This window comes from Syngnathus scovelli, chromosome 16 (assembly GCF_024217435.2).
Source record: "Syngnathus scovelli strain Florida chromosome 16, RoL_Ssco_1.2, whole genome shotgun sequence".
NCBI lineage: Eukaryota > Metazoa > Chordata > Actinopteri > Syngnathiformes > Syngnathidae > Syngnathus > Syngnathus scovelli.
In genome coordinates, this window is record NC_090862.1 from 9,527,501 (window position 1) to 9,553,363 (window position 25,863).

The 25,863-nt window shown below is 47.9% G+C and overlaps 1 protein-coding gene and 1 long non-coding RNA gene across 6 annotated transcripts in view; both read right to left on the bottom strand.

Annotated features, from left to right (window-relative positions):
- LOC125983476 (BAR/IMD domain-containing adapter protein 2) overlaps window positions 1–17,088 on the bottom strand; it is a 38,903-nt gene extending 21,815 nt beyond the window's left edge. For 2 of the 5 annotated variants that reach the window (XM_049744698.2, XM_049744697.2), the window contains exons 1-5: window positions 16,865–17,087; window positions 6,852–6,927; window positions 4,576–4,662; window positions 709–770; window positions 273–344 (exon numbers count right to left, since the gene is read on the bottom strand). In XM_049744698.2, the coding sequence (XP_049600655.1) occupies window positions 273–344; window positions 709–770; window positions 4,576–4,662; window positions 6,852–6,927; window positions 16,865–16,936 (369 nt within the window). In that variant the 5' untranslated portion in view covers window positions 16,937–17,087. Of the gene's footprint in view, window positions 1–272; window positions 345–708; window positions 771–4,575; window positions 4,663–6,851; window positions 6,928–16,864 lie in introns of all 5 variants that reach the window. The other 3 variants (XM_049744695.2, XM_049744694.2, XM_049744696.2) reach the window with 2 other exon arrangements.
- A 2,977-nt stretch (window positions 17,089–20,065) lies between these two features.
- On the bottom strand, window positions 20,066–25,592 carry LOC125983494 (uncharacterized). The gene is made up of 2 exons (XR_007486727.2): window positions 25,392–25,592; window positions 20,066–23,895 (listed from the first exon to the last, which is right to left on the bottom strand). It is a non-coding gene; the product is annotated as an uncharacterized lncRNA (long non-coding RNA).
- Between the last annotated feature and the right edge of the window lie 271 nt (window positions 25,593–25,863).

Consider the following 25,863-nt stretch of genomic DNA (forward strand, 5'->3'; position numbering starts at 1 on the left):
GCACGCACGCACACACACACACACACACACACACACACACACACACACACACACACACACACACACACACACACACACACACACACACACACACACACACACACACACACACACACACACACACACACACACAGCGTCCCACTAACAGAGGCAGCGTCCCACTAATTTTAAAGATGCGTCACGCAGAGCGGCTTAGTTGTGCTTCCTGTCAGTCTTGAGAAGATTTGAACGATCTGGCGCTCAAATGTGGTCGGGTGGGCGTGGTTACTCACAGCCAGGTAGCGAGCATCCAGCTCCACCTTCTTCTCCAGCTCCGACAGCAGCTCATTGTGGAAAGACTTCAGCTGGGGACAAAGCGCATTCGGGACAGATTAGACTTCAAGGCGCCAGGGCAGTGGAATCAATCAGACAAAATCATCTTTTTGACGGCTAATGCCTCCAGCGTGAGCTCGTCAGGGAGAGGCGACGTTGCCGTCATGGCCTTTCCTCATGCCCGCGCCAAGTGAGCGTCTGCCTCTACTTTCAAGCTTGAAATGAAGTTCTGGGGCGATGAAACGCTGACAACTAATTTTTAGCCCAAAAGCGGCATGGAGGAAAGCGATTGTGTGTGGCATCATTCCGGATCAACAATCCAGCGGGGTCAAAATGTGGGAGCCCAACACAAGTGGCAGATTCAGCATTGGCTTCGGGGAGAGCTGGTGTACCAACCATCTCCTCCAGCTGCACTTGGATCTGTCGGTGGACCTCTGCCATTTGGAAGAGCACGTCGCCTGTGCACACAAGGAGAAACGCAAACTCAAGATCTGCAACGGCAGCGGGGAGGAAAACGAGGCAATGGCGCATGCGAGACAGACACGGCAATGGAGGAGATTTGCGTGACGACACGTCCAAACAATGAGATGAGACGGAAAAAGACAGGAAAAAACAAAATGACACAAAATGACACTTTTACGCCAAACAAGCCACAAGCTTGACGCTTTAAAACGTCCAACTTTCCCGTGAGAGAAATGGCACTCGCCACGATTTTTAAAAGCCAAAATATAGGCAGGGAGAGAGGCAGGGAGGGAGGGAGGCAGGGGGGGGGCATGCAGCTGGAAGGAGTGCTTCCATTTTGTTATACCTACAAGCTGCCTCTTCAGAAAGTGCAGTGCATTGTCCAGGAAAAGGAACGCAAAAGAGCGACATTGAGCCAAGGACAGAAACATTCAGACCTGGTGGAAAGACAGAGGATGACACGTGAAAAAAACGAACGCTCCAAAGCCCCTTTCCACTCAGCCACACACACTGATATGTGAAGCAAAAAAGATGCAGCAACACATGTAGACAGAGAACAATCCTCACAGGCTTTTGTTTTCCTTGTGAACAAATATTAAAGCAAAACTATTTTATTTTTGCGAGTCTGTGGAAAGGTGATGCTATGACTTTGGAACTTAGGCAGTGCGGCTGACAACATCCTGAGTTCTTCCTTGGGTGGCCTAAAAGGGCTTTGGAACGGTCACACAGAAGACACAACGTCACAGATTGAAAAAGACACACAAAAGAGCGCAGACACAGTAGCCTGGACTTGAAGTGCTCATTGGGAGAAGAAGAGAAGACGACGAAAGGAAGCAAAGAAGCAGGGGGAGCGTGGCTTCACAAGGAAAAAAAAAACGTTTCAACAAGCACTTTTCCATGAATTTAAGATCCAACCGTAGAAAATACCTTTCCAGCTTATCTTCTAAAAGTTGAGCTAAACAGTTGACAACTTTGGATTTGCCTCATTGGACATGAAAAGGGGCCATTTTTGTCCCACTCGTTGATGGCAGCCACCCGCTTCTCATGCGGCCATGATTGGGTGTCGCCTGAGCTCATGCCGCGCCATGTCGTTTCCAATCGAAGGCAAGCGGCAAAATTGGACATGAATACATATAACAAGTTTATCATACTCAGGCGGGACCAAAGTTGAACTTTTCCCTCCAAAAAGTGGCTAAATCAAGATTCCCTTTGAAGAATTGGCAGAACCCATTGATACCTCGACGACACAAGCCGCCTCTTTGGAGGCCGCAAATGAATGAAAATGCAAATGCACCGGTTAGACGGCACTCGACATGCCCCGGGTGACGCGAGCCGAATGCAAGGTCTCCACAAATGCTGACAAAGTGCACCCGGTCGCTTTGCACTGTCACATCGCGAGCGTTTGGTTTATGGGGGTGGGGCTTCCCGAAATAGAGCAAACGGGGGGAGGCAGAGCCTCCGGGGATGCAGGCGGTGGCCAGCTACGAAAAGAGCTCGTTCAAACGGGGACAGGTGCTGAAGGAGGCGCAAGAGGCGGCCAAGGCAAGGAACGACTCCCATAAACAAGAAAGATTGCAAAATTTTAGACCGAGGCACGTCCGCAGCACTGTTCCGAACTCTATCGGCATCATAACATGTCGATATTGGCATTTGTGTGTGTGTGTTTGTTGGGGTGTGTTGGCCCCCTTACAAGGGATATTGTTCATAAAACACCAAAGGACATATTTGGCATCACCTCTTTGATGCTTGGAGAAGGTCATCGCCATGATATTTTTAGTCTTGCAAAGCGCTAAAAGGACGATTAGGTGACCCACATGTCAGTTTAGGAATCCTTGCCCAACTTCTCTAGCTAGCAAGAGCCTATGTGCGTTTGAGTTGGTGTCAGTCAGGCTGCAATGTGATTTGTGTGCTTTGTGCTGACTCTTACGTGGCAATTAGCAACTCACGCAAGTTGTTGATCCGATGTCGTCTCGCGGCTAAAGACCCGACCGACAGCAGCATGGTAGATCGCCGTGAGCACGGTGACAAAACTGCTTTCAGTCGCAGGATGAAAATGGCATTGCCAAAAAAGCAAAAAAACTCATACTAGTACAGTATCTATGATGTAGTCTGACTCAAGACAGATCCTACAAATGCCCCTTGAATCTGGGGAACTCCACCATACACTGGAGACATTAATTTTTCCCTGCCAAAAAAAGGCAGTACTGTCTATACATGTTGCTCCACCATTTGTGGTGCAATATCAATAACAGACTGAAAGTGCTAATCGTCGCACGTCAAAGGTATTCTGCATTATATGTTAGGGTTAAGCTAGAGAGCCGTCCTTAGGGTAAAGTGTTGAGATGTTGAAAGAGTCACTTGTGTTTAGCTATATCAATCACCCTTTCTTGTCATTATCTATTACAAAGCGATTAAAAGTATCCCAGAGACCAATTTAGCACACCCGTAACCCTCGTAATGAAAAGCAGCTCGGAAAATAGATGGATGGATCATTTCATCTATTTTTTAGATTGGTAGATTTTATCTACCAGCCTTATAGTATAAACTGTTTTGGCTGTTTTTTCCGTTAATAGTTGTTTCCTCCTTTGAAACATTTCATTTCTTGCCTTTAAAGAAATGAAAAGCACGGACCTAGGGCCCCCGCGAGAAGAAATGACCCGGCCCGGCAGGCAGAGTGGAATTAGAGGGCAGCAGGTGCGTGTGTTTTGTGAGCGCGGTACTGTGACAGACAGGTGGTGATTAGCCCAAGCGAAGGAGGAGGGCGATGCGTGGGAGGAAAAATGCAGTGCTTGGGGCAAAACCAACGCTCGGACCGCAGAAACACAAAAAGACACGATCATCCAAATGGAACTCGTGTTGATTATATTTGCAGAGATAGAAGACAGATAGCAGGTTTCCTCCTCGAGTGATTGACCAGAAGAATACACCGGCGGCCGCCGGGCACATAGTCGGCTGCTGCTGAGCGACTTTCATGGATATCCGAGGCAAGGCCACAGTGCCGTGGTGTACAGTATGCACCTTCCCTTTGACTGACTTTCAGCCCAAACAGGTTGAGCAAGAAAGCGAGCCAGCCGCAGAGGCCTACCCTCCCCACTTCCTTGCACGCACGCATGGGTTGGACCGCAGCGTTGCATTCAGGTATGGAGCTCTGACTCCCGGCGGCTGGAAAATACTAAAACATCATTGTGGGCAGACTGCACTGCGCAGAGGTTTGGAACAAAAAAAGCAAAAAAGATTTGGGCCGTTCGAAAGAAAGACGGAGAAAATGAGACTTTTGCCCCAGTTATTGTGATGATCACATTCCTTTCAGGCGGTATTTCGGAGTCACTTTTCACTCCTTTTCGTGCAAACGTTGAGGGAGCCACTGGCAAGTCCCATCGCGCCGGCATCAAGAGAGCAATCTCTCCAAACTGCATAAACAAATCTGGATATAAAGTGCGTGTGTGTGTGAGAGTGTGTGTGTGTGTGTGTGTGTGTGTGTTTGTGTGTGTCTCTGCGTGTGTCTCTGTGTGTGCGTGTGTGTGTAATTGTGTAAGCGTGTGTGTATAATTGTGTGTGCGTGTGTGTGTAATTGTGTGTGTGTGCGCGCGCGTGTGTGCGTGTAGTGATATTTTTCCAGGAAGTAAGTGAACTGGAATTGTTGGGCCACCACAACAACAAGAACAAGGTGCTTTGTGGATTTCGGGAGTCACAGCTTTTGAATTGGGCGGGCGACTGGGCGGCTCTTAGGCCATGGACGCCACTGCCCGCTTTGCACTGGGTCGTACAGGTGTTCAAAGTCAGCGCAAATGATGTACTCACCTAAATCTTTGGATCCTTGACTCTCGCTGGCTAGCTCGCCCATTCTCACCAGAGCGTCAAAGTAGCCTTTGGCAGCGAATGTCACATCTGCACAAAGAAGGGAAAGTGCTTCAAAAACAGCACCAGCCATCACATTTCCTTCATCATCTCGCTAGCCTTTCCGTTTGAGTTGATTGATATCTTTCTCAGTTTTGGCTTTTGTTGGCCTACGGCCACATCCCGGTGGGGCCACGTATTTGCGCATTTCAAAGAGATCCATTTGAGTTCCAAACGGCTTGCTGTCAGAAAGAAGTGTGACCAGCGCAAAGGTAAAGCGCCTGCGCGTTTCTCTGACTGCCCCGCTGAAGGACAAGGATCACGTGTCAAGCCTTCTTAAAACATAGAGTAGTCATCCTCTCTGTCATCCAAAATTTGCTGATTGTTCACCTCACTATGTCGAACTTAAGCGTATGGATGCAAGGGTCCCCCTCACCCTCCCTTGCAAACAAGAGCCTCTTAGCCCTCCCTCCCCTCGGTTTGAGTAAATCTTGCAAAGGACAGATTTAATGGCTTAGGGAGTCCAAGTCGGTCTGTCCCTGTCCTCCCACCGTGTCCTGGATTAGTTATCGTGTGCATGACGGTGGGGTTTGGGGGGGGCAACATAGGGTAGCACTTGCTCAGGATCGGCAAGGCTTCTTTGGATAAGCCTCGCTCGGCAAATTAAGTGGCAGAGGACGGGCGACGCCACCGCGCGCTCGCCTTTATTAAGTTGTCTACCCACAGCCAACTGGCATCGCTTCCCTTTGGAGGCCCTTTTATCTTTTGTCTTCCCCTTCAGACTCTTCACGACAGTAAAGGGGAGAGGGGCAGGCCTGCCCATTTGGGAGGAGGATAAATACTGTCCTTTTATAGTTGTAGATCAGGGGTGGGCAAACTTTTTGACTTGCGGGCCGAATTGGGTTCTAAATTTTGACCGGGGGGCCGAACCAGGAGCAGATGGATGTACTGTTTGTGTGAAGTAATATAAACGACCTGTAAAGGTCATTGCATAAAAGGTTTTGGCCTTTAGTAGGTAGTAAAGCATGGATATTCAAAAAAAGTTTTTTGAAAACAAATGCATTTATTAACAGCATTAAAAAAAAAAAAATCCCTAAAAAACTGCTATCAGTGATTCTCATAAAATACAACACTGTTATTATGAATAACAGTCTCCATCACTTCAGTGCCTGCAGGTCAGATTAATGAAAGATGTTTATCTTATGAGATCACATCAAACGGCAAAAATTCTGACCAAATATACCATCTTGAAGAATCGGTGAAAGCATACATCCAAATAAAGTAATCAAAACGGCAACACGGTGAGGGGTATCTGAAAATCAGAGCAGAGTTTTAACTCACAAACACCTGGTAACAGAGGTGAGGAAACGGGAAACACTTCCTTAAAGTAAGCCTTAAGAACTTTACAGGTTAAGATTAGTCACAAACAGGTGGTGCATCAATGTCCTTGAGCATCCTGCATTGTTTGAAAATGAGAATGCTCGCTAGTTTCAATCCCTGCTATTTGTACAGATCATATTGAAAATGCATTTTTTTACAACAAACTTGAAAGCCTCCCCTTCATTTTCAGTGGGAACAGTGTTGTTGGTCTCCCTTTTTTTGATAGTGTGTCATAGTCTGGAGTAAAATTTGTTGTGGCAATTCTTAGGAGAGATCCGAGGTGTTGGTCCGTTTACCTAGATCTATGACGGGTTGATGTTGATGTTCATGTGGCTGAACGTCACGTCGCGTACGTCGAGCCAAATTGGCCACTCTTTTTAAACACTTGGCACTCAGTGTTCACCTTGCTTTTCCATGGGCGACTCATTTTAATGGAAGGATTCCAGGGGAAGGTTTGTGGGTGGCTTTAGCCTAAAACTGTATCCGAAAGCTCAGCGCGCAAATTACAAGAATGCTGTCGTCACAGCCCACGCTCTAAATTCGGCACTGATACAAATAGAACACGAGTGCGCCATTTCCGTACTACTGAGTACATACACGCACTTGTGAGTGTGCACCGAGCTTTCTGGCACGGCTTCCGGTAGTAAATGCGCAGGCGAGTGGTTCCCCATCTACTGGGGAAACACAGTCATTGCAGGCAAAATGACCGAAAAAAAAAGTTTAATAATACAATTTATTTAGGGTTGGCGGGCCGGATTAAACGGTCCCGTGGGCCGGATGTGGCCCGCGGGCCGTAGTTTGCCCATACCTGTTGTAGATGTACGGCCGCTTCAGCAGAGGCGAGAAAGAAACTGACTTACTGGCAAGGGCCTTCTCGTAGGTCTTCCCCATGGCAACAAAGTTTCGCAAGCAAGGGTTGAACTGTTCCATGATTGTCTGAAAGAAGGACAAGACAAGATTTCAGCGCAAAATGAAAGCCTGTGCGGACGCTAATCGAGTGGGAAATCTTTGGTGCAAACCTCGTTGTGCACAGCCCTGAAAGGCAGGCAGAAAAACTTTGGCCAACATTTTCGGGTTCCCTGCACAAACGCGCTATTCTGATCAATCTTGCGACAAGGTGGCTTTTATCAAGCGGGGGAGGGGGGGGGGGGCACTTGCGGTTGCGGAGGGCGAACAATCATGGCTCAGCTTGCGAATGGCACTACGTGATACTCAAAGAGGTGCCTCCATAGCAGCTCCATCTTGTTTGCGCGTCTCGTTTGACTAGCATCAAATGAGCTTCGCCGCTCGCATGCAAACGAGTCAACTGGAGGAACATACAAAACGGCGTCCCCGAGATCAAAAGACGTCAAAACTCACTGAGGGAAATATTCTACAACGCCGCCGCGCTCTATTACATTCTAATACGAGGTGATTGATGAGGACGCACACATATCCCTGCGCGTGCGTGTAGTCGTGCAAACGCCCACACCCGTACAAAGCTTTTCTAATAACAAGCGGTGGTGTTTGAAAGCAGTGGGAGGATTGCATAACGCCGCATCGTTACGGCACACTCCCACTGAACGAGCCAAAAGGTAGTCGACACGCACCCGCACGCCTTTCTTCAACTCAACAACACCCGCACACACGCACACTGCCAACGCTGGAGCTGTATGCGGCAACATTTTCTAAGGAGATGAAACGACGCCAGGGGGGAAATGGGCGGTAGTTTATTCCGTCATCCGGGCTAATTTGGTCATCCCAGTTCTCCTGTGCTACATTGTTAGCCTAATTGTGGCAGCTAATTGGGAAATGGGGCCACAGAGACCAAAGTGGTGCAAAGCATTCTGAGGCACGAAGCTCCAAAGATCTAACCCAGCGTAACCGCAACATGTCACCGTGAATCCCCTTTCCTGTCCAATGACAAAAGAGGCAAACGTCAAAAGAAAAACAAGTGACTGATGCCCCCCCTTGGTTTATAATTGTGGCCAGATGCCACAAGAATGACATGCAGTGGCCTGCAAACATCAGCTGAGGGAAACCAGTGGCAATCATTGCGCCCAATCAGTCGCCAGCGTGCCATCATTTGTTCCATCAAGCGCCGTCAACCCCCCAGCACGACTGAGCTGCCAGCAAGGTTCGCGGATATAAAAGACAACGCAAGATGGCCAAAAGCGGAAGATGAAAAAGCAGCAGGAGGGTTATTGCCCATTCTTGATGGGGGCCGAGTGGGGGGCTCAACAATTACCCCACCCTATTCAAACGTGGCGAGCCGGCAGCAGGCGGCGTTTGCCGGCGCGGGCTCCGCGGTCAAGCTTTAGACTCAAATGGAATCAACCGCTCGAGTTTCAACAAGCTTAATGGCACGTTTCCACCGGACGCGGCCGGTAAGGCTCGTTCTCACTCGTCAAGAAAAGGGAAAACGATTCTTTTGTTCAACTGCTTCAATGAAGACATAATTTCTTTCTCAACTTGAAACCCATCTTATGAGCACGTCTGCAAAGAGCCCGTTGGATCCTGAATTGCAGCGGTTGCTGTCGTCACTCGGGCAAAAATCCATTTCAGGAATTTGTTACTCCATTTGGGGTTTTGGGTTGTTGTTTTTATTCCTTTCTTACTTTGTAATAGGGCGAGTGAACAAAAGCAGCCAGCCGTCCTCACTGACAGCCTCGGGCGCTGGTTACCACGGCAACCCAGGTCCAGACTTATTTGTCAGCTTTCCTTATTCCAGCACGCTCATGCAACTCCGAGCCGGTGCAAAAACAAACCAAGCACAAAAAGGGGGAGGAAGGAAACAAACACGTCGGATACCTTGCCGTTATTTTGTTTTCTGACTATCAAAAGCAAAACACGGCGTTGCGCTCATTCACACTTTGGCACGGTGACTTGAGAAGTTATTCATACATCACATCGGGTGAGGGGCATAAAATTAAAAATTAACTCAACACATTTGCCAAAACGTTTGAATGGCAACTCATTTGATTGCCTGCGCAGTGCTACGTCGTCTTCCCAACAGGATGTGGGCAAGTGCGAGGTGTCCGAGAAAGCGCCTCCACTCACTTGACGGCAGCAAAGCACGACACGACTACGGCCGGGGCAGAGCACGAGATGACGCCCGGCCAAATATAGCAACGTGGCGCCGCAGCGGCCGAGGGATCTGCCTCTGCCCCACGAAATTACAGCCTCTGCCTCTGCCGCAGTAATTACAGATGGCTTCGACAAGGCCGGCCAGTTTTCTCCATGCCCTCCCCACACACTCGCTCGCTCTCTTTCAACGCCTCCTTCTTTCATCCGCCCCCACACAGTCTACATATGAAGCAACGGTGGGAAGAAGCCATCAACCTCATAAAAGAAGAGTGGCAGTGGCAGTGGCGCCACCGCCACTGAACTGAGTGGATACGAGCGCGGCGGCTGTCCTTGAACAAGCGGAGATGGGTAAAGAGAATAAGAGAATAAGCGTCTGCCCCTGGCCATGCAGCGCAGAGGAGGTGGGCGTGCGCGCGTGCGGAGCGGCAGTCCTCCTGGCAACGCGGCAGGAACAAATGTACTCTTTCGCAAAGGTTCCTGCGGCACATAAGCCAATTGTTTCAAGCACCCCCCAACAACATTTCGGGCAGACATTTCTCACTCCATGAAGTGCTGGGCGAGTGCCCGATGACGTGGCGTGAGGGCAACAACGTGATGGATGGCATCAGACTTGTAGACACTTTTGGCCCTTTGCCTGCCAACCAAGCGCTCATCAAAGAGAAGTACACTCAGGCCATGGGAATGAGGTGCTGTTTTGGAACATGTCAACGTCAATGCGGACGCACCGCGCCTTCCAACAAACAGACAAGCCCTCGCTGGCCTGGCTGCAATTTTTTTTAAATAGGATACTTTTGGCATTATGTAGACTTCTCAGCCAATCATGAAGTCAGAACCCGCTACGTCTGCATTAAATTTGACAACACCCCTCGGGACAAGGTTTCTCACGTACATAATACTGTGAATTTTCCTCGGCACCATGGTCCTGTTAATTGCCTGTATTTAATCATGGACACAACAATTCCATGGAATTATACAGTACTGTCTCAGAAAATTAGAGTATTGTGATAAACTTCTTTATCTTCTGTAATGCAATTAAAAAGACAAAAATGTCATACATTCTGGATTCATTACAAGTCAACTGAAATATTGCAAGCCTTTTATTATTTTAATATTGCTGACTAGGGCTTACAGCTTAACAAAACTCAAAAATTCTACCTCAAAATACTAGAATATTTCCTCAGACCAAGTAAAAAAAAAAAATTATAAGAGCAAAACAAAATCAAACATTTGAAAATGTCCATTAATGCACAGTACTCGGTTGGGAATCCTTCTGCACGGATTACTGCATCATTGCTGCGTGGCATGGAGGCAATCAGCCTGTGGCATTGCTGAGGTGTTATGGATGCCCAGGATGCTTCAATAGCGGCCTTTAGCTCATTTGCATTGTTGGGTCTGGTGTCTTTCAGCTTCTTCTTCACAATACCCCACAAATTCTCTATGGGGTTCAGGTCAGGAGAATTGGCAGGCCAATCGAGGACAGTAATGCCATGATCAGTACACCATTTACTGGTGGTTTTGGGACTGTGAGCAGGTGCCAGATCATGCTGGAAAATGAAAATCATCATCTCCATAGAGCTCTTCAGCAGACGGAAGCATGTAGCGCTCTAAAATCTGCATTTACTCTGGACTTGATGAAACACAGTGGACCAACACCAGCAGCTGACATGGCTCCCCAAACCATCGCTGACTGTGGTGAAAAGGGAGCAACATATTATATATGTATTCTAAATATTCTATATTAATTTATACAAACATAGTTGCTCCATCAGAGCACAGACACGGCACACACAGCTTGGTAACTTTTCCATTACACATAAGGCAGAGCTCATTAACATCATGACACATTGATACAAAACATTCAGTAGATAAGACATTCTTATGAAGATATGTTTTTCCTTCTTATCCCCTCCCCTTCCGTATTCCTGCTTGTGGACAGTATAAAACCTTCTGATTTGGAGTCTGACGTGGTTGTTCTCATCTGCTGAAGTGCACTTGTACTGACTGCCGTGAAGCAACCCAAGATCTTCCAAATAAAGAACCAACTATCACTCCACATTTTTGTTTTCTTGCTCAACGACGGACATCTTGAACAAAACGCAACAGTGGGAACTTCACACTGGATCTCAAGCAACTTGGATTTTGCTCCTCTCCAGACTTTCTCCAGACTCTGGCGCCTTGACTTCCAAATGAAATATAAAACTTGCTTTCGTCTGAAAAGAGGACTTTGGAGCACTCTGCAACTGTCTAGTGCTTCTTTTCCATAGCCCAAGTCAGACGCTTCTTCCGTTGTCTTGAGTTCAGAAGTGGCTTGACCACGGGAATACGGCTATTGTCGCCCATTTCCCGGAAACGTCTGTGAACAATGGCTTTTGATACCTGGACTCCAGCTTCAGTCCACTGTCTTTGAAGCTCCCCCAAATTCTGGAAGCGACTCTTCTTCACAATGCTGTTAGGGGTGCGGTCATCTCTCTTGGTTGTGCAGTTTCCTGCCACATTTCCCCCTTCCAACAGACTTTTTGTGGATGTGCTTTGAAACTGCACTCTGTGAACAGCTTGCTCTTTGAGAAATTTCTTTTTGTGTCTTACCCTCCTGATGGAGGGAGTCAATGATGGTCCTCTGGACAGCAGTCAGATCAGCAGTCTTCCCCATGCTTGTGATTTAGTTTACTGAACCAAGCTGAATGTTTTTCAAGGCTCAGGAAACCTTTGCAGGTGTTCCGAGTTAATTAGACGATTCAAGTGATTAGTTGAATACCCTACTAGTATACTTCCATCCATCCAACTTCTTCCGCTTTTCCGGGGTCGGGTCGCGGGGGCAGCAGCTTTAGGAGGGACTCCCAGACTTCCCTCTCCCCAGCCACTTCATCTAGCTCATCCCGGGGGATCCCAAGGCGTTCCCAGGCCAGCTGAGAGACATAGTCTCTCCAGCGCGTCCTGGGTCGTCCCCGGGGTCTCCTACCGGTGGGACATGCCCGGAACACCTCCCCAGGGAGGCATCCAGGAGGCATCCTGATAAGATGCCCGAGCCACCTCATCTGGCTCCTCTCTACGTGGAGGAGTAGCAACTCTACTCCGAGTCTCTCCCGGATGACCGAGCTTCTCACCCTAAGGGAGAGCCCGGACATCCTGCGGAGAAAACTCATTTCGGCCGCTTGTATCCGGGATCTCGTTCTTTCGGTCACGACCCATAGCTCGTGACCATAGGTAAGGGTAGGAGCGTAAATCGACCGGTAAATTGAGAGCTTTGCCTTTTGGCTCAGCTCTCTCTTCACCACAACGGACCGGTACAGGGTCCGCATTACTGCCGACGCTGCACCGATCCGTCTGTCGATCTCGCGCTCCATCCTCCCCTCACTCGTGAACAAGACTCCAAGATACTTGAACTCCTCCACTTGGGGCAGGATCTCATCCTCGATCCGGAGAGGGCATTCCACCCTTTTCCGATCGAGCACCATGGACTCGGATTTGGAGGTGCTGACCCTCATCCCGACCGCTTCACATTCGGCTGCGAACCGTTCCAGCGAGAGCTGGAGATCACAGCCTGAAGAAGCCAACAGCACCACGTCATCTGCAAAAAGCAGAGACGCGATGCTGAGGTTCCCAAACCGGACCCCCTCAACGCCTCGGCTGTGCCTAGAAATTCTGTCCATAAAAATTATGAACAGAATCGGTGACAAAGGGCAGCCTTGGCGGAGTCCAACCCTCATTGGGAACAAATCCTCAACAATGGAGGCGCGGAACATGGTCCACTCGAACTCAATGTCCCCCGCCTCCCCCGGGACGAGGGAAAAGCTCTGCCGGAGGTGGGAGTTGAAGCTCTTCCTGACAGGAGATTCTGCCAGACGTTCCCAGCAGACCCTCACAGAGCGTTTGGGTCTGCCAGGTCGGACCGGCATCTTCCCCCACCATCGGTGGGGGGGTGGGGGGGGGGGCGTTCCTCCCAATCACGCCCTTCCAGGTCTCACTGTCATTGCCCACGTGAGCATTGAAGTCACCCAGTAGAACGATGGAGTCCCCAGAAGGAGCGCTCTCCAGCACTTCCTCCAGGGACCCCAAGAAGGGTGGGTACTCTGAGCTGCCGTTTGGTGCATAGACACAAACAACAGTCAGGACCCGTCCCCCCACCCGAAGGCGGAGGGAGGCTACCCTCTCGTTCACCGGGGTGAACCCCAATGTGCAGGCGCCCAGCCGGGGGGCAATAAGTATACCCACACCTGCTCGACGCCTCTCACCGTGGGCAACTCCAGAATGGAAGAGAGTCCAGCCCCTCTCGAGAGGGCTTGTACCAGAACCCAAACTGTGCGTGGAGGCTAGTCCGACTATATCTAGTCGGAATTTTTCTGCCTCGCACACCAGTTCGGGCTCCTTTCCAGCCAGAGAGGTAACATTCCATGTCCCAAGAGCCAGCTTCTGCAGCCGGGGATCAGACCGCCAAGGTCCCTGCCTTTGGCCGCCTCCCAGCTCACACTGCACCCGACCCCTTTGGCCCCTACCACAGGTGGTGAGCCCATGGGAAGGGGGACCCACGTTTCCTTTTCGGGCTGTGCCCAGCCGGGCCCCATGGGCGAAGGCCCGGCCACCAGACGCTCGCCTTCGAGCCCCGCCTCCAGGCCTGGCTCCAGAGGGGGGCCCCGGTGACCCGCGTCCGGGCGAGGGAAAACGAAGTCCATTTATTTTTCTCATCATAAAGGGCTTCTGTGAGCCGTGCTTTGTCTGGCCCCTCACCTAGGACTAGATCACTTGAGAGGTCATCGCTAGCTGAGGGGCGCCGCTTCCACTAAAAGAAAAGCATACTCGCTGTTGCCAAATTAGCGCGACGTAGCAACTTTTGTGGCCAACGACAAGTTTTAGTTTCATTGGTGAGCGCCTTTTGAAACATTAGCAGGATCTGCTTTGTTTCCCATGACAAGAAGGAAGCTCGATGGCACAATACATCAACTTAACGCCCATTTCTGCAATCATTGCAGAGTATTCCATTGGTGTACTGGGCGCCACATTTCCTTCTTGGCCAACTGCCGAGTTACGGCGAAACATTCACAGCAGAGTCAGGACTGGGGGGGGGTGACAGACAAACAACGCGGGCTCTGAGGGCTCTCTTTCGGAGCGTCAAGCGCTGGAAAAGAAAATCTTTGAAGCCAGAGCCGCTTGAGACAAAGGCGCGCATAACGGCGCCTTGTTGCTAAGAGACCACCTGTCCGCACAGGCTTCTGCCCCCCTCCCCCCCCCCCCCACACACACACATCTGCGCACACTAGGCCATCAGGAAAGCAAGCCAAGTCATCGCGATCAATTTTCAAGAATGTCGAGAAACCCCAGAACGTCGAGCAAAATCATTGGGTTGACGTCGCTGTTGCGCAAGACGTGTTACACAAGTTGGCGCAAATTTGGGACGCCAGCAGCGATGGCACAAAGGGTGAAGAGTCACATTCCTGGCTGGTGTGTTTCCCTTTCACTAGACCTGTGCCTCTCTGTCCCGGGTCGTGTTGCCGGCGGGAGTGGCCGTGTGGGAGGGCAAACACCGCCAACGCTGCTGTCCCGAGGGCTGCTCTCGACAGGACACACCTCACCCTTTCATGCCTGCCCAGGCGTGTCTGAATACCTGCAGAACGGCGCATGCTAAGTGAGGCAGCGTTCTTCCGCTGGCCGCTCGGCCCAAATAATCCGCCCGGGTCAAGCGCTAAGACTTTATCTGCAGGCGGCTTAAGCAGCTTGCGCTTGTCGCTCGCAAACAGACAGCTGCCGCAAACGCGCGAGCCCAGTGTCAACTTGCGTTTCCAACAACCTGCAACGGAGTTGCTTTTGCTTGGCATTGTCCGTCCTCGTCAAAGTTTTTGTCCCACTCAAGCCACATGGCTGATTTGCACGTTTGTCCCTGTGCCTCTTCGGCTAAAGCTCCTCCAACCAGGGCTGGGCCATGACATCAGGAAAAAAAATAAGTCACCGCGCTGCTTGTGGAAGGCCACGATTATTGCTCTTCATTTGTCCGAACGCAGCATTGTCCTCGCACTGTTTATATAAGCGAGTTGAGCAACGCCAAGTACAGGTTGAGTCATTTCATAAGCACGTTTTGTTTGGACGCATGCCTTGATGAAGGTTTTTCATCGGTTGCCGCAATCAAATGTCGACCATTGTGATAAAGACACCGTTGCTCGGCCGCAGCTTCTCATTGCCGTCGTTTTGAATCTCATCCAGCCACATTGGCCAAAAGCGCTCGACAAGTTCACGTTTGGAGGAAAATGCCAAGATGGCAGAGGTCCGCACGGATGTCTTGAAACACCGGCTGAAGCTGAACCGGTGAAGCAGCACGTGACACGTCGCCCAATGTTCCGACGGACGTAGCACGCTGCCGTGTGGCCTGTCGACACGAAGCTCCTCAAATCGCTTTAGTGCCGTTGCAAGATGCCACCAGGTGGCACCCGAGCACTACTTCTTCATTAGATCTGGCTAGGATACGCAAACATGAATGCAATGGCTACTTCCATATCCTTCGGTCACAACAATGACGTAAGATAGCGCCAAAGCACTACTACTATTTTTTGTCATTAAAACCGATTCTAAGTCTGATTTCATGCCATCGGCGCCAGCTACAGCTGTCGAAAGTCCATGACGGGGCTTGCCGTAAACGCGGCGTTCTCCTCCCATCTGCGGCCTCCAGAGTGCCAAACGAGCGGGAACCACGAGAGTAAGAAAGGCCTCGGACAGACGCGGGAAGTTCAACCAAGCCACACCTTTAAAAATGCTGAGTTCAAAACACGCCAATTTGGGCTCTCTCAGGAAGTTGGGTCAAATCTCACTGCTGTTTATCCATGAAAAGACTAATCACATACAAATTGATTTGCATTAAAAATATACAGTAAACATCTATCCCCCCTAATGACTTCAGCCATTACTTTAGTGTATTCAGTATTAGTTTGTGTTTGGAAAACAACTAATCAACAGCAATGCAATACTTGATGGACATTTTTTTTCCCAAAGTAAAGGCAGAGGTTTGCAGATGTCTTATTTGGACCTAACACACAAGATGAACTCAGTCTGCTTTTTAGTGGAGAAATCAGAGAATTATTTGAACAATCTTTAGTTCAAAGATGGTTCTTAACAATGACTTGAAAATACAAGGAGACTGGTTTGATAATCGATTTGTCGTCGATGAGACCTCCAAACAATAGTTTGACTGTCATGCATGGCGACCAAGCTATTGTCGAATTGTTGCCAGTATGTTGCAGAGCAGTTCGACATCGCTGTAGACCACAAGCTCCACATTACCAAACAACCACGGATTTGACTGCGTCCATTGACTGCGTCCATGTCAAGCAGCCCGAATATTGGAAATAGCAGTTTAACGCTGCCAAAGTCAACAAGCGGTTTACTCTAAGGCAGAATCGTTGCCTTTACGTCAACTTTCGAGAGAGAGAGAGAGAGAGAGAGAGAGAGAGAGAGAGAGAGAGAGAGAGAGAGAGAGAGAGAGAGAGAGAGAGAGAGAGAGAGAGAGAGAGAGAGAGAGAGAGAGAGAGAGAGAGAGAGAGAGAGAGAGAGAGAGAGAGAGAGAGAGAGAGAGAGAGAGAGAGAGAGAGAGAGAGAGAGAGAAAGAAAGAGAGAGAGAGAGAGAGAGAAAGAGAGAGAGAGCAATTCATCAATCAATCAATCGCCGAGAAGTTAAACATTTAGCCAACCGCAAGGACAGCGGTCCCACTAGATTTGAGGGCAGCTGAGCAACGTGTTATGCAGGCAAACTAAAGTGTGTCAGCCGCAAACGCAACGTCCAAACTTTATTCCCGAAGCAGAAGCCGCAACAGCAGCAGCACCTTACCTTGTAGACGTTTTCCGTCACTCGGTGAACCTCGTCAGTGCGAGACATCGTGCAATCTTCAGCCAGGACCATAAAATATATTTCCTCTAAACGTGTATCCGCGTGAAAACTGAAGCAAATGGGGCCAGGGCACCTGTGAGGCCGAGAGACGATATCGCACGGCCAAAATCCTACTGCAACTGAATCAACTCGCCTTCCTTTTTCAGGGCTCAGCTGACTGCCGGTCGGTGCTTTCAATGACACTCGGTTTTCACAGTTTCTTCCACGTTGCACATCAGACAAAAATGTCAAACTTGACCTTTTGTCCAGCACTAGTATCGTAACGCATGCTTCATAACATGCATGCCGTGACGTTCTTCACGAACACACTCAGGAAGCGCGATTGAAAGTAGAAGAGGGGCTCGTCCCACGGACACTGAATGTAGCATCCAACTCTCGCTCAAGCGTACGTTTGATGGCCGCCCACACGTTTCTCTGGCAGTTGACTTATATTGCTGTAAGCAAAACGTCACATTTTCTGCTCTATTTTTTGGGTTGCAAAAGAGCAAAACACACGTTGCTTAACGTGACATGACGTGTAGCTGCAATCATATCGAACATCCGTTTTCCGCTCTAGAAGCGCCTTAATTATCACGACATGACCGGGTTGACCAGCATATCGATCCGAATCCGAGGACCTTTCCCCTGTACTTTGTCCCACCAACTCAAAGCAGTAGTGCATCATACGTAGGACCCGCTTGGAAGTGGTGCAAAACGAAGCTTCACAAAGAGCGCCATCTCGTGGAATCATGAGTTTACGCCCGCACAGAGCATGAATGTTTGAGTAAAAAAGCAAGTCAGTCACGTGATGCAATCGGGTCCGAAAACGCATCTCTCGGCCCAGGTTCTTTGCTGGTGGCCTCCAGGACGTTCGGTAGCACTTCCGACGAAACCTCCGCAAGCGCGACGTCGTCTCCCTGCTTCAAGACAAAGACATAGGAAAAGGTCACGTCTGCAAATGAGCTTCAATGGATGAGGTTGCGGCGTGTGTCCGAGGGAAATGCAATAACGGCGCGTCGTCACATCCCATTTGGATAGCCGGAGGATGCGCGCTTGTCGTTTGCGTCACTCACTCGGATGCCGCCGAGATCGGGTCGGAGCTTCCTGATATGTGCTTTGTACAGTTCTGTCTATATTTAATATTATTGCTGACCGGCCTTTATATAAATAAATAATACATATATATATATATATATATATATATATATATATATATATATATATATATATATATATATATATATATATATATATATATATTGACCCCTTGCTGATTTTGCAGGTTTGCCCACTTACAAAGAATGCAACGATCTACTATTTTAATCATATGTACATTCTAACAGTGAGAGACAGAATCCCAAAGAAAATTCTAGAAATTCACATCATGTGAATTTATAAAAATTGATAACCGTCTGATGAGAAAAAACAAGTATTTGAACCCCTGGACAAACAGCAAGTATTCTGGCTCCTACAAGCCAGTTAGTCTTTCTTTAAGACACAGCTCCAATCCCAACCAATTATCTACATCAAATACACCTGCCTCACCTCTTTACCTGTATAAAAGACACCTGTCAACACCCAAACAACCAGCATCCAACATCACCACCATGGGCAAGACGCAAGAGTTTTCTACGGACATCAGGGACAAGATTGTTGATTTGCACAAGGCTGGGATGGGCTACAAGAGAATTGGAAAGCAACTTGGAGAGAAAAGATCAACTGTCGGTGCAGTTATCAGGAAATGGAAGAAGCACTACACCACCGCCAACCTCTCTCGGTCTGGGCCTCCACACAAGATCTCACCTCGTGGGGTTTCCCTGATCATGCGAATGGTGAGGAATCATCCCAAAACCACAAGGGGGGAACTGATGAATCAACTGAAGGCAGCTGGGACCACAGTTACAAAAGAAACGGTTGGTAACACACTACGCCGTCATGGGTTGAAATCCTGCCGCGCACGCAAGGTCCCCCTGCTCAAGAAGAAACATGTACAGGCCCTCATGAAATTCGCCATTCAGCACCTGGACGACTCAGAAGAGGCCTAGAATAAGGTGATGTGGTCAGATGAGACCAAAATAGTACTTTTTGGCCTCAACTCGTCGTGTCTGGAGGGCAAAGAACACCGAGTACAACCCAAAGAACACCATCCCCACCGTCAAGCATAGTGGTGGCAACATCATGCGTTGGGGGTGCTTTTCAGCCAAGGGGACGGGACAACTCCATCGTATTGAGCGGAGGATGGACGGGGCCATGTATCGTAGAATTCTGGACCAACATCTCCTTCCCTCAGTGAGAGAGCTGAAGATGGGTCGAGGATGGGTGTTTCAGCACGACAACGATCCTAAGCACACCGCCAAAGCAACAAAAGAGTGGCTGAAGAAGAAGCACATCAAGGTTCTGGAGTGGCCTAGCCAGTCACCAGACCTGAATCCAATTGAAAATCTTTGGAGGGAGCTTAAAATTCGAGTTGCCAGCCGACAACCTCGGAACCTGAATGATTTGGAGGCTGTCTGCAGGGAGGAGTGGGCCAACATCTCTGCCGAAATGTGCACAAAGCTTGTCACCAACTATAAAAACCGTTTGACATCTGTGCTGGCCAATAATGGCTTTTCTACAAAATATTAACATGCTGTTTGTCCAGGGGTTCAAATACTTGTTTTTCCTCATCAGACGGTTATCAATTTTTATAAATTCATATGATGTGATTTTCTGGAATTTTCTTTGGGATTCCGTCTTTCACTGTTAGAATGTACATATGATTAAAATTATAGATCGTTGCATTCTTTGCAAGTGGGCAAATCTGCAAAATCAGCAAAGGGTCAAATACTTATTTCCCTCACTGTGTGTGTGTGTGTGTGTGTGTGTGTGTGTGTGTGCGCGTGTGTGTGTGTGCGCGTGTGTGTGTGTGTGTGTGTGTGTGCGCGCGTGTGTGTGTGCGCGTGTGTGTGTGCGTGTGTGTGTGTGTGTGTGTGTATATATATATATATATATATATACTGTTGGATTTTGTCCACAATTTAGGTAGCGCGTTATCTTCGCCTCACGGCAAAAGCCATTGCCAATCACCTGTTATCCAATTTACTCACTGCGTGCTCGTTTGATTTCTTCAGATTTAGGAAAATGCTAAGACACTGAAGCACAAATTAGACTTACACAGGTTGGTTGAGTTCAATCACAATTCTTGTTCAGAAAGCTCTGTTTTCAGGAAAGTACAATACAGCGCTGGGCCCTTCAAGAGCAGAAAGTCTCCATTCAGAAAAGGCAATGTTCAAGGTTCTTTGATCAGCTTATATTAAGTTTCACATTGTGGGCCAAGATTGATGGGTGATGAGTCTTTGGGGTGGGGCAAGTTCGCCATGGGAGTGGGTGCTGGTTATGGGCGATTCGGTGTGTGTGGGGGCTGTTGTCTTCCATCCCGTCTTTCGGCCTTGGCGATCATCTTTGGCCGAGTCCTTGGCTGGCTCCCTCTGGCACCTGCTGGTTTTATCTCCACGTGACCTTCTTGTGAACATTCTTCTCCAGTCTTGGACATACACTGTCGTACCACATTCTTTCAATTTTGTCATTTTGTACGAAATTATGTTAGCTTTTGGCTGTGACATCATTAATCTATTGCTGTTCCCTGACTATGTAAAGTTTGTTCTTTTGATACGTCATGTCTTTGCTTACGTCATTATATTCTTAGTTTAATCATTCTTCCACCCTTATCTTTTCTTTGTTAGGCAAAATATTTCCCTCTGTGCAGAGCGTTCAGTAGTAATCAAAAACTGGCGTCTAGCATTAGTCAAAACATAAGATACAATCAAGTACTGAATGGTCAAGACGACTCTGGCCGTGTCCATGATTTAGAGAAAAACATCAGGCATGCATTCCACAGTTCCTTAAGGGTCATTAAGCTATTTAGGCAATATATCAAAAGACATTTGTTATTTCAAAGTGCTCAGAAATATATATCAGATCATAAAGTTTATAACAACCTTTCTCATTACCACTTATCAAAAATGTCTAGTTATGTCTTCTTTATTGATTTGGTGTGTAGGTATAATTATATGCTTAAAATGTTTTATTTATTTAATATGTGAATATACTTCTCTGCTTATGTACTTTATTCAATGAGGTTTGAGCACATCTGTTTTTGTAGCTAGGCAGGACTTTTTGTATTTTGACCCCATTCCTTCAATACGATGAAATAAAATGATATGACTGGCATAAAAACAAATATAAACCACGTAAAAATAAAACTCACCATTACGTTGAATTATTGAGAGCACCGAACTTGTTTCTCAGAAACGAGCCGGTCCCATCTAGGCGTAATCGGAGACAATGACACCCGAAGTGGTTAAGGTTTGTCTTTTAATGCAGGATGCTTGGTCTCCATGTGCCGAAGCAGTTTTGAAGGCTTCATTGCCTCGTTAGCTAGCTTGTCGCCATATATTATGCAGAGTGGCCTTGGCACGTCAGAGTCACCTATAAATCCATATTTTAAGTAGGACTCCAGAAATGTTCTTTTAAATGCAGCTTTCCTTTACTTAGAAGTGGTAGCCTCTTCTTCTTCAGTCTCCCCATTGGACTTTTTTCCCTTTCCGAAGAAGCTTTCCAAACTTCTCTGTTTCTTGCTCATTTTTACTAGCCTAGCGGGCTCGACTGAGGTGACGTGTCACATGACCGAGACGAGCGTCTTGTGTCAAGAGACACAGCGGCGGATGTAATTGAGAGAGTATTGCCAAATTGTCTATATTTTTCAAGATAAATCCTTACTCATTTTTGCTAGCTTTGCGGGCTCGACTGGGAAAACGTCACGTAACCAGGACAAGCGTCTTGACCAAAATGAATTGATCGTCGATAAAAATTTGTTTATATATTTTTTTCCTGTGCGGCTTGGTGGCCCGGTACCAAGTGACTCACGGACCGGTACCGGTCCGCGGACCGGGGGTTGGGGACCCCTGGTCTAGAATAATGACTATGAGCAAACAAGGAAGAGGTGAGGCAACCAAACTGATCCTGGTGTTTAATAGCACCCAACAGCCGTTAGAGTATGAGCATCCGTCCGTGTCTGGGAGTCGAGGCCAGGATTATGTGTCAAGTACTGGGAGGCGGACCCATGCACCTTCATCTCACTGTCCCCTAATGAAATTTCTGTAGTTAAAAAATGTCTGAAAAAAGTATTGGCCCCCGGGCCCCTTCACTTTATCAAATCTGGCCCTCCTTGCAAAATGTTTGGACACCCCTGATTTAGAGCATATGCTAAAAGTGTATGTTGTAATTGCAAATCTTCAATATCAAAGTTGCTTTTATGACTTGTAATTGCCTTGTCTTTCACACTCCGGGAACCGAGGCGGAGGTCAAAGTGCAAAATAAAACCCAGGTTTACCCTAGGGTAATGTACAGCTGTACATTTTCATCATTTGTAGAACAAGCAATTTTATTTCTACATTACTATTTTAAAATAACGTTATTGGATATGTACAACAGCCAAATGGCCCTCCAGGTTGGGGGTTCGGCTGTGGGCTGATATCCCGCTCCCGGAAAAAAAACATTATTACAGAAACTAGAAGCAGAGCGCACACACCAAATCAGGGGAACGCTGTAGCCAGTCCTGTAACCAGAGACACGATGACGCACAGGGGCCAAAGCCAACAGGACGCCCTTGGACTGAAAAGACCACTGCTGCACCCGATAAACACCATGAAGACTGGAAACTGGAATGTACGAACACTATACGTAGGCGGCAATATCACACTAATTCAAAGTCCCTGTTTGGCATGCTCAAAACATGGCCAATAAAAATTGTTGAATCTTGAATCTTCTTCAAGAATTTTTATTCGCCATGTTTGAGCGTGTCAAACAAGGAATTTGACTTTGGTACATCACAGCATCTGTTCAACATTTAGGTGTCTAACAACACTCAGGAAGTGTGAAAGATGACAAATATTCTCAAACGTCCCCTGATCTTAAACTCCCAGGAGGGCAAGGAAAAACTCAAAACTCCAACTAGGGGAAATGAGAAACCTTGAGAAGAGACCACAGATGGGAGAATCCCTCTTCCAGGATGACCAGGCTGCAATGGATGCAGAGACGTCCGGCCTGCGCTGCTGCATTTGCCATTATGACTCCACATGTTTGCACTGTTAACGTCGCTTGATACAGACAGTAGCTATAGCTTGTCGTAGGTCGCCTGGCTGCTGACCGGGGCCTTGCACGGGATTCAACAGCCGTCATGGGCAACAGAAGGACATTGAACAGACAGCCGGGCCGGGACAGTGCCGTCTAGGGCTATTCACCACTCAGTTTTTGTTTGTTTGTTCTTTTGATACTCCATGTACTTGCTTACATCATCATATTCTTAGTTTAATCATGCTTTCAACCATATCTTTTCTTTGTTAGGCAAAATATTTCCCTCTGTCCAGAACGTTCAGTAGTAATCAATAACTGGCGTCTAGCATTAGTCAAAACATAAGATACAATCAAGTACTGAACATTTTTAGACGACTTTGGCAGTGTCCGTGATTTAGAAAATCATCAGGCATGCATTAAACAGTTCCTTAAGGGTCATTAAGCTATTCAGGCAACATATCAAAAAACATGTGTTATTTCAAAGTGCTCAGAAATATATATCAGATCATAAAGTTATAAAAACCTTTCTCATTACCACTTATCAAAAATATCTAGTTATGTCTTCTTTATTGATTTGGTGTGTAGGTATAATTATATGCTTAAAATGTTTCTTTTATTGATTTAATATGTGAATATACTTGTCTGCTTATGTACTTTATTCAATGCGGTTTGAGCATATCTGTTTTTGTAGCTAGGCAGGACTTTTTGTATTTCGACCCCATTCCTTCAGCTTCTAGCAGGCCACAGCAACGTTTTCTCTCCAAATTGATGGCGTGATTAAAAGAGCATCGTAGGGGGGTGCGGTCGGCGTCAATTGGTTGAGCGGGTTGGGGGAATTCAATCTTGGTCGTGTGTGGTTTCTGAGAAGCCTCAGATTGCTGTCAGGGAGAAATTTGATATTAACTTCGGTTGAGTTTTCTTAGTTAAGTAGCATGCCTTGAGCGTGATTTAGGATGAGACAAATAGGTCCAAATTGTAGATGGAAACCATAAAATGTTTGGGGGAAGATTTTTGGATGTTTACCGATGTCATTTCTGGTGGAACCGTTGTCGAGACTCTTAGAGTGTCACGTAGGGGGGAATATGTAGTGTATTTTTATTTACCGTATTTGCCGGTGTATTGGTCGACCTTTTTCGATCCAAAATCGACCGAAAAAAATCGACCTCGACCCGAATGTGCCGGGCGGGTGCGTGAGCTCGCCGGCCGCTGGAAGTCCAATGAGGCGCCGCGATCTCCTCCGCGGTGCTTATAAGGTGCCGATCCGCTCGGCTTGGAGCTATTTCCGGCCTCCCGTTGGTGCCGGGCGGCGTGCGCGAGCTCGCCGGCCGCTGGAAGTCGAATGAGGCGCCGCGATCTCCTCCGCGGTGCTTATAAAGTGCCGATCCGCTCGGCTTGGAGCTATTTCCGGCCTCCCGTTGGTGCCGGGCGGCGTGCGCGAGCTCGCCGGCCGCGATCTCCTCCGCGGTGCTTATAAACAGCCGCATGCGCACGGCCTCCCGGAATTTGAACACATTTCGTCAATAAATTTCGCATATTGAATTTTGAAGTTTAATATAATGCAACAATTGAGCTCGACTTATACAAAGGATATATCATAAAATCGTAAATTTCCGTCGAATTTTAGGGGGTCGACTTATACACCGAGTCGACCTGTACACCGGCAAATACGGTAGGTCTCATGCAATGTATATTTCATTTCTAAGGTTAGAGGAGAATAGGTCACGCGCGCATGGGATTTTATGGGGCCTGGGACAGGAAGGAAGACGGGGTATAAGACCCAAGGCGGGAGAAGACAGGGGGGGCTTCTTTTTTTTGGCTAGTGAGAGACACTTCAATTCTGACATCGGTAGAATAAAATCTTTCCCCAAAACCCATGTGTCACTGAAGTTTTCCTTCCCTGAGCCAGCCACCTGTCCACCGTTTGATCTTGGAGACCAGCAGAAGATCGAAGAGAATTCACCACACTACATTCTGGCTTACATAGTTCACGCCAGGAGACGCAATATATTCACTGACTGATCCGTTGATGCACAGGAAGGCAGTTCACTCATTGGCTCGTTCGCGAACGGGAAAGCCAGGATTCGTTCCCTCATTGATCCGTTCTCGCGGTGAACTGAAAATGCGAATCACTCTGTACTGATCTCCCTGTGCGTTATGTACTTCATGTACGTTGTCACAGTTCATCAGCCAGCCAAACTCATGTATAGAACACTAGAGCCAGGATTCAGAGCGTCTTGCTCCCTTTATTTCGATTCAGTGTTAAACACGAGTGAAACCTCAAGTGAAACAACAAACACACTTAGTTTCTTCTATAAGTTTTCTTCTTATCTTATAAACAATAATAAAGTTATCCAATAAAACAATGATAACTTACAGCCGTTGATTCCGTGAGCATAAGGAGAGGAGAAAGTTTCGCTTAGATGACGCGAGTAACGCCAACGTCTCTCCACTCATCAGATGTCAAGTCGCTTCAACAAAAACATGCGCAGCTTCCGGTGCATTTCAAAATACATTTCCGGTTTGCTTCCGAACGACAAATAACCATTGTGTATGCTTCTTTACATAGAAAACATTTCTTACAGGGCGGCTCGGTGGCGCACTGGGTAGCACGTCCGCCTCACAGTTAGGAGGGTGCGGGTTCGATTCCACCTCCGGCCCTCCCTGTGCGGAGTTTGCATGTTCTCCCCGAGCCCGCGTGGGTTTTCTCCGGGCACTCCGGTTTCCTCCCACATCCCAAAAAAACATGCTTGGTAGGCCGATTGATCACTCCAAATTGTCCCTAGGTGTGAGTGCGAGTGCGAATGGTTGTTTGTCTCTGTGTGCCCTGTGATTGGCTGGCAACCGAT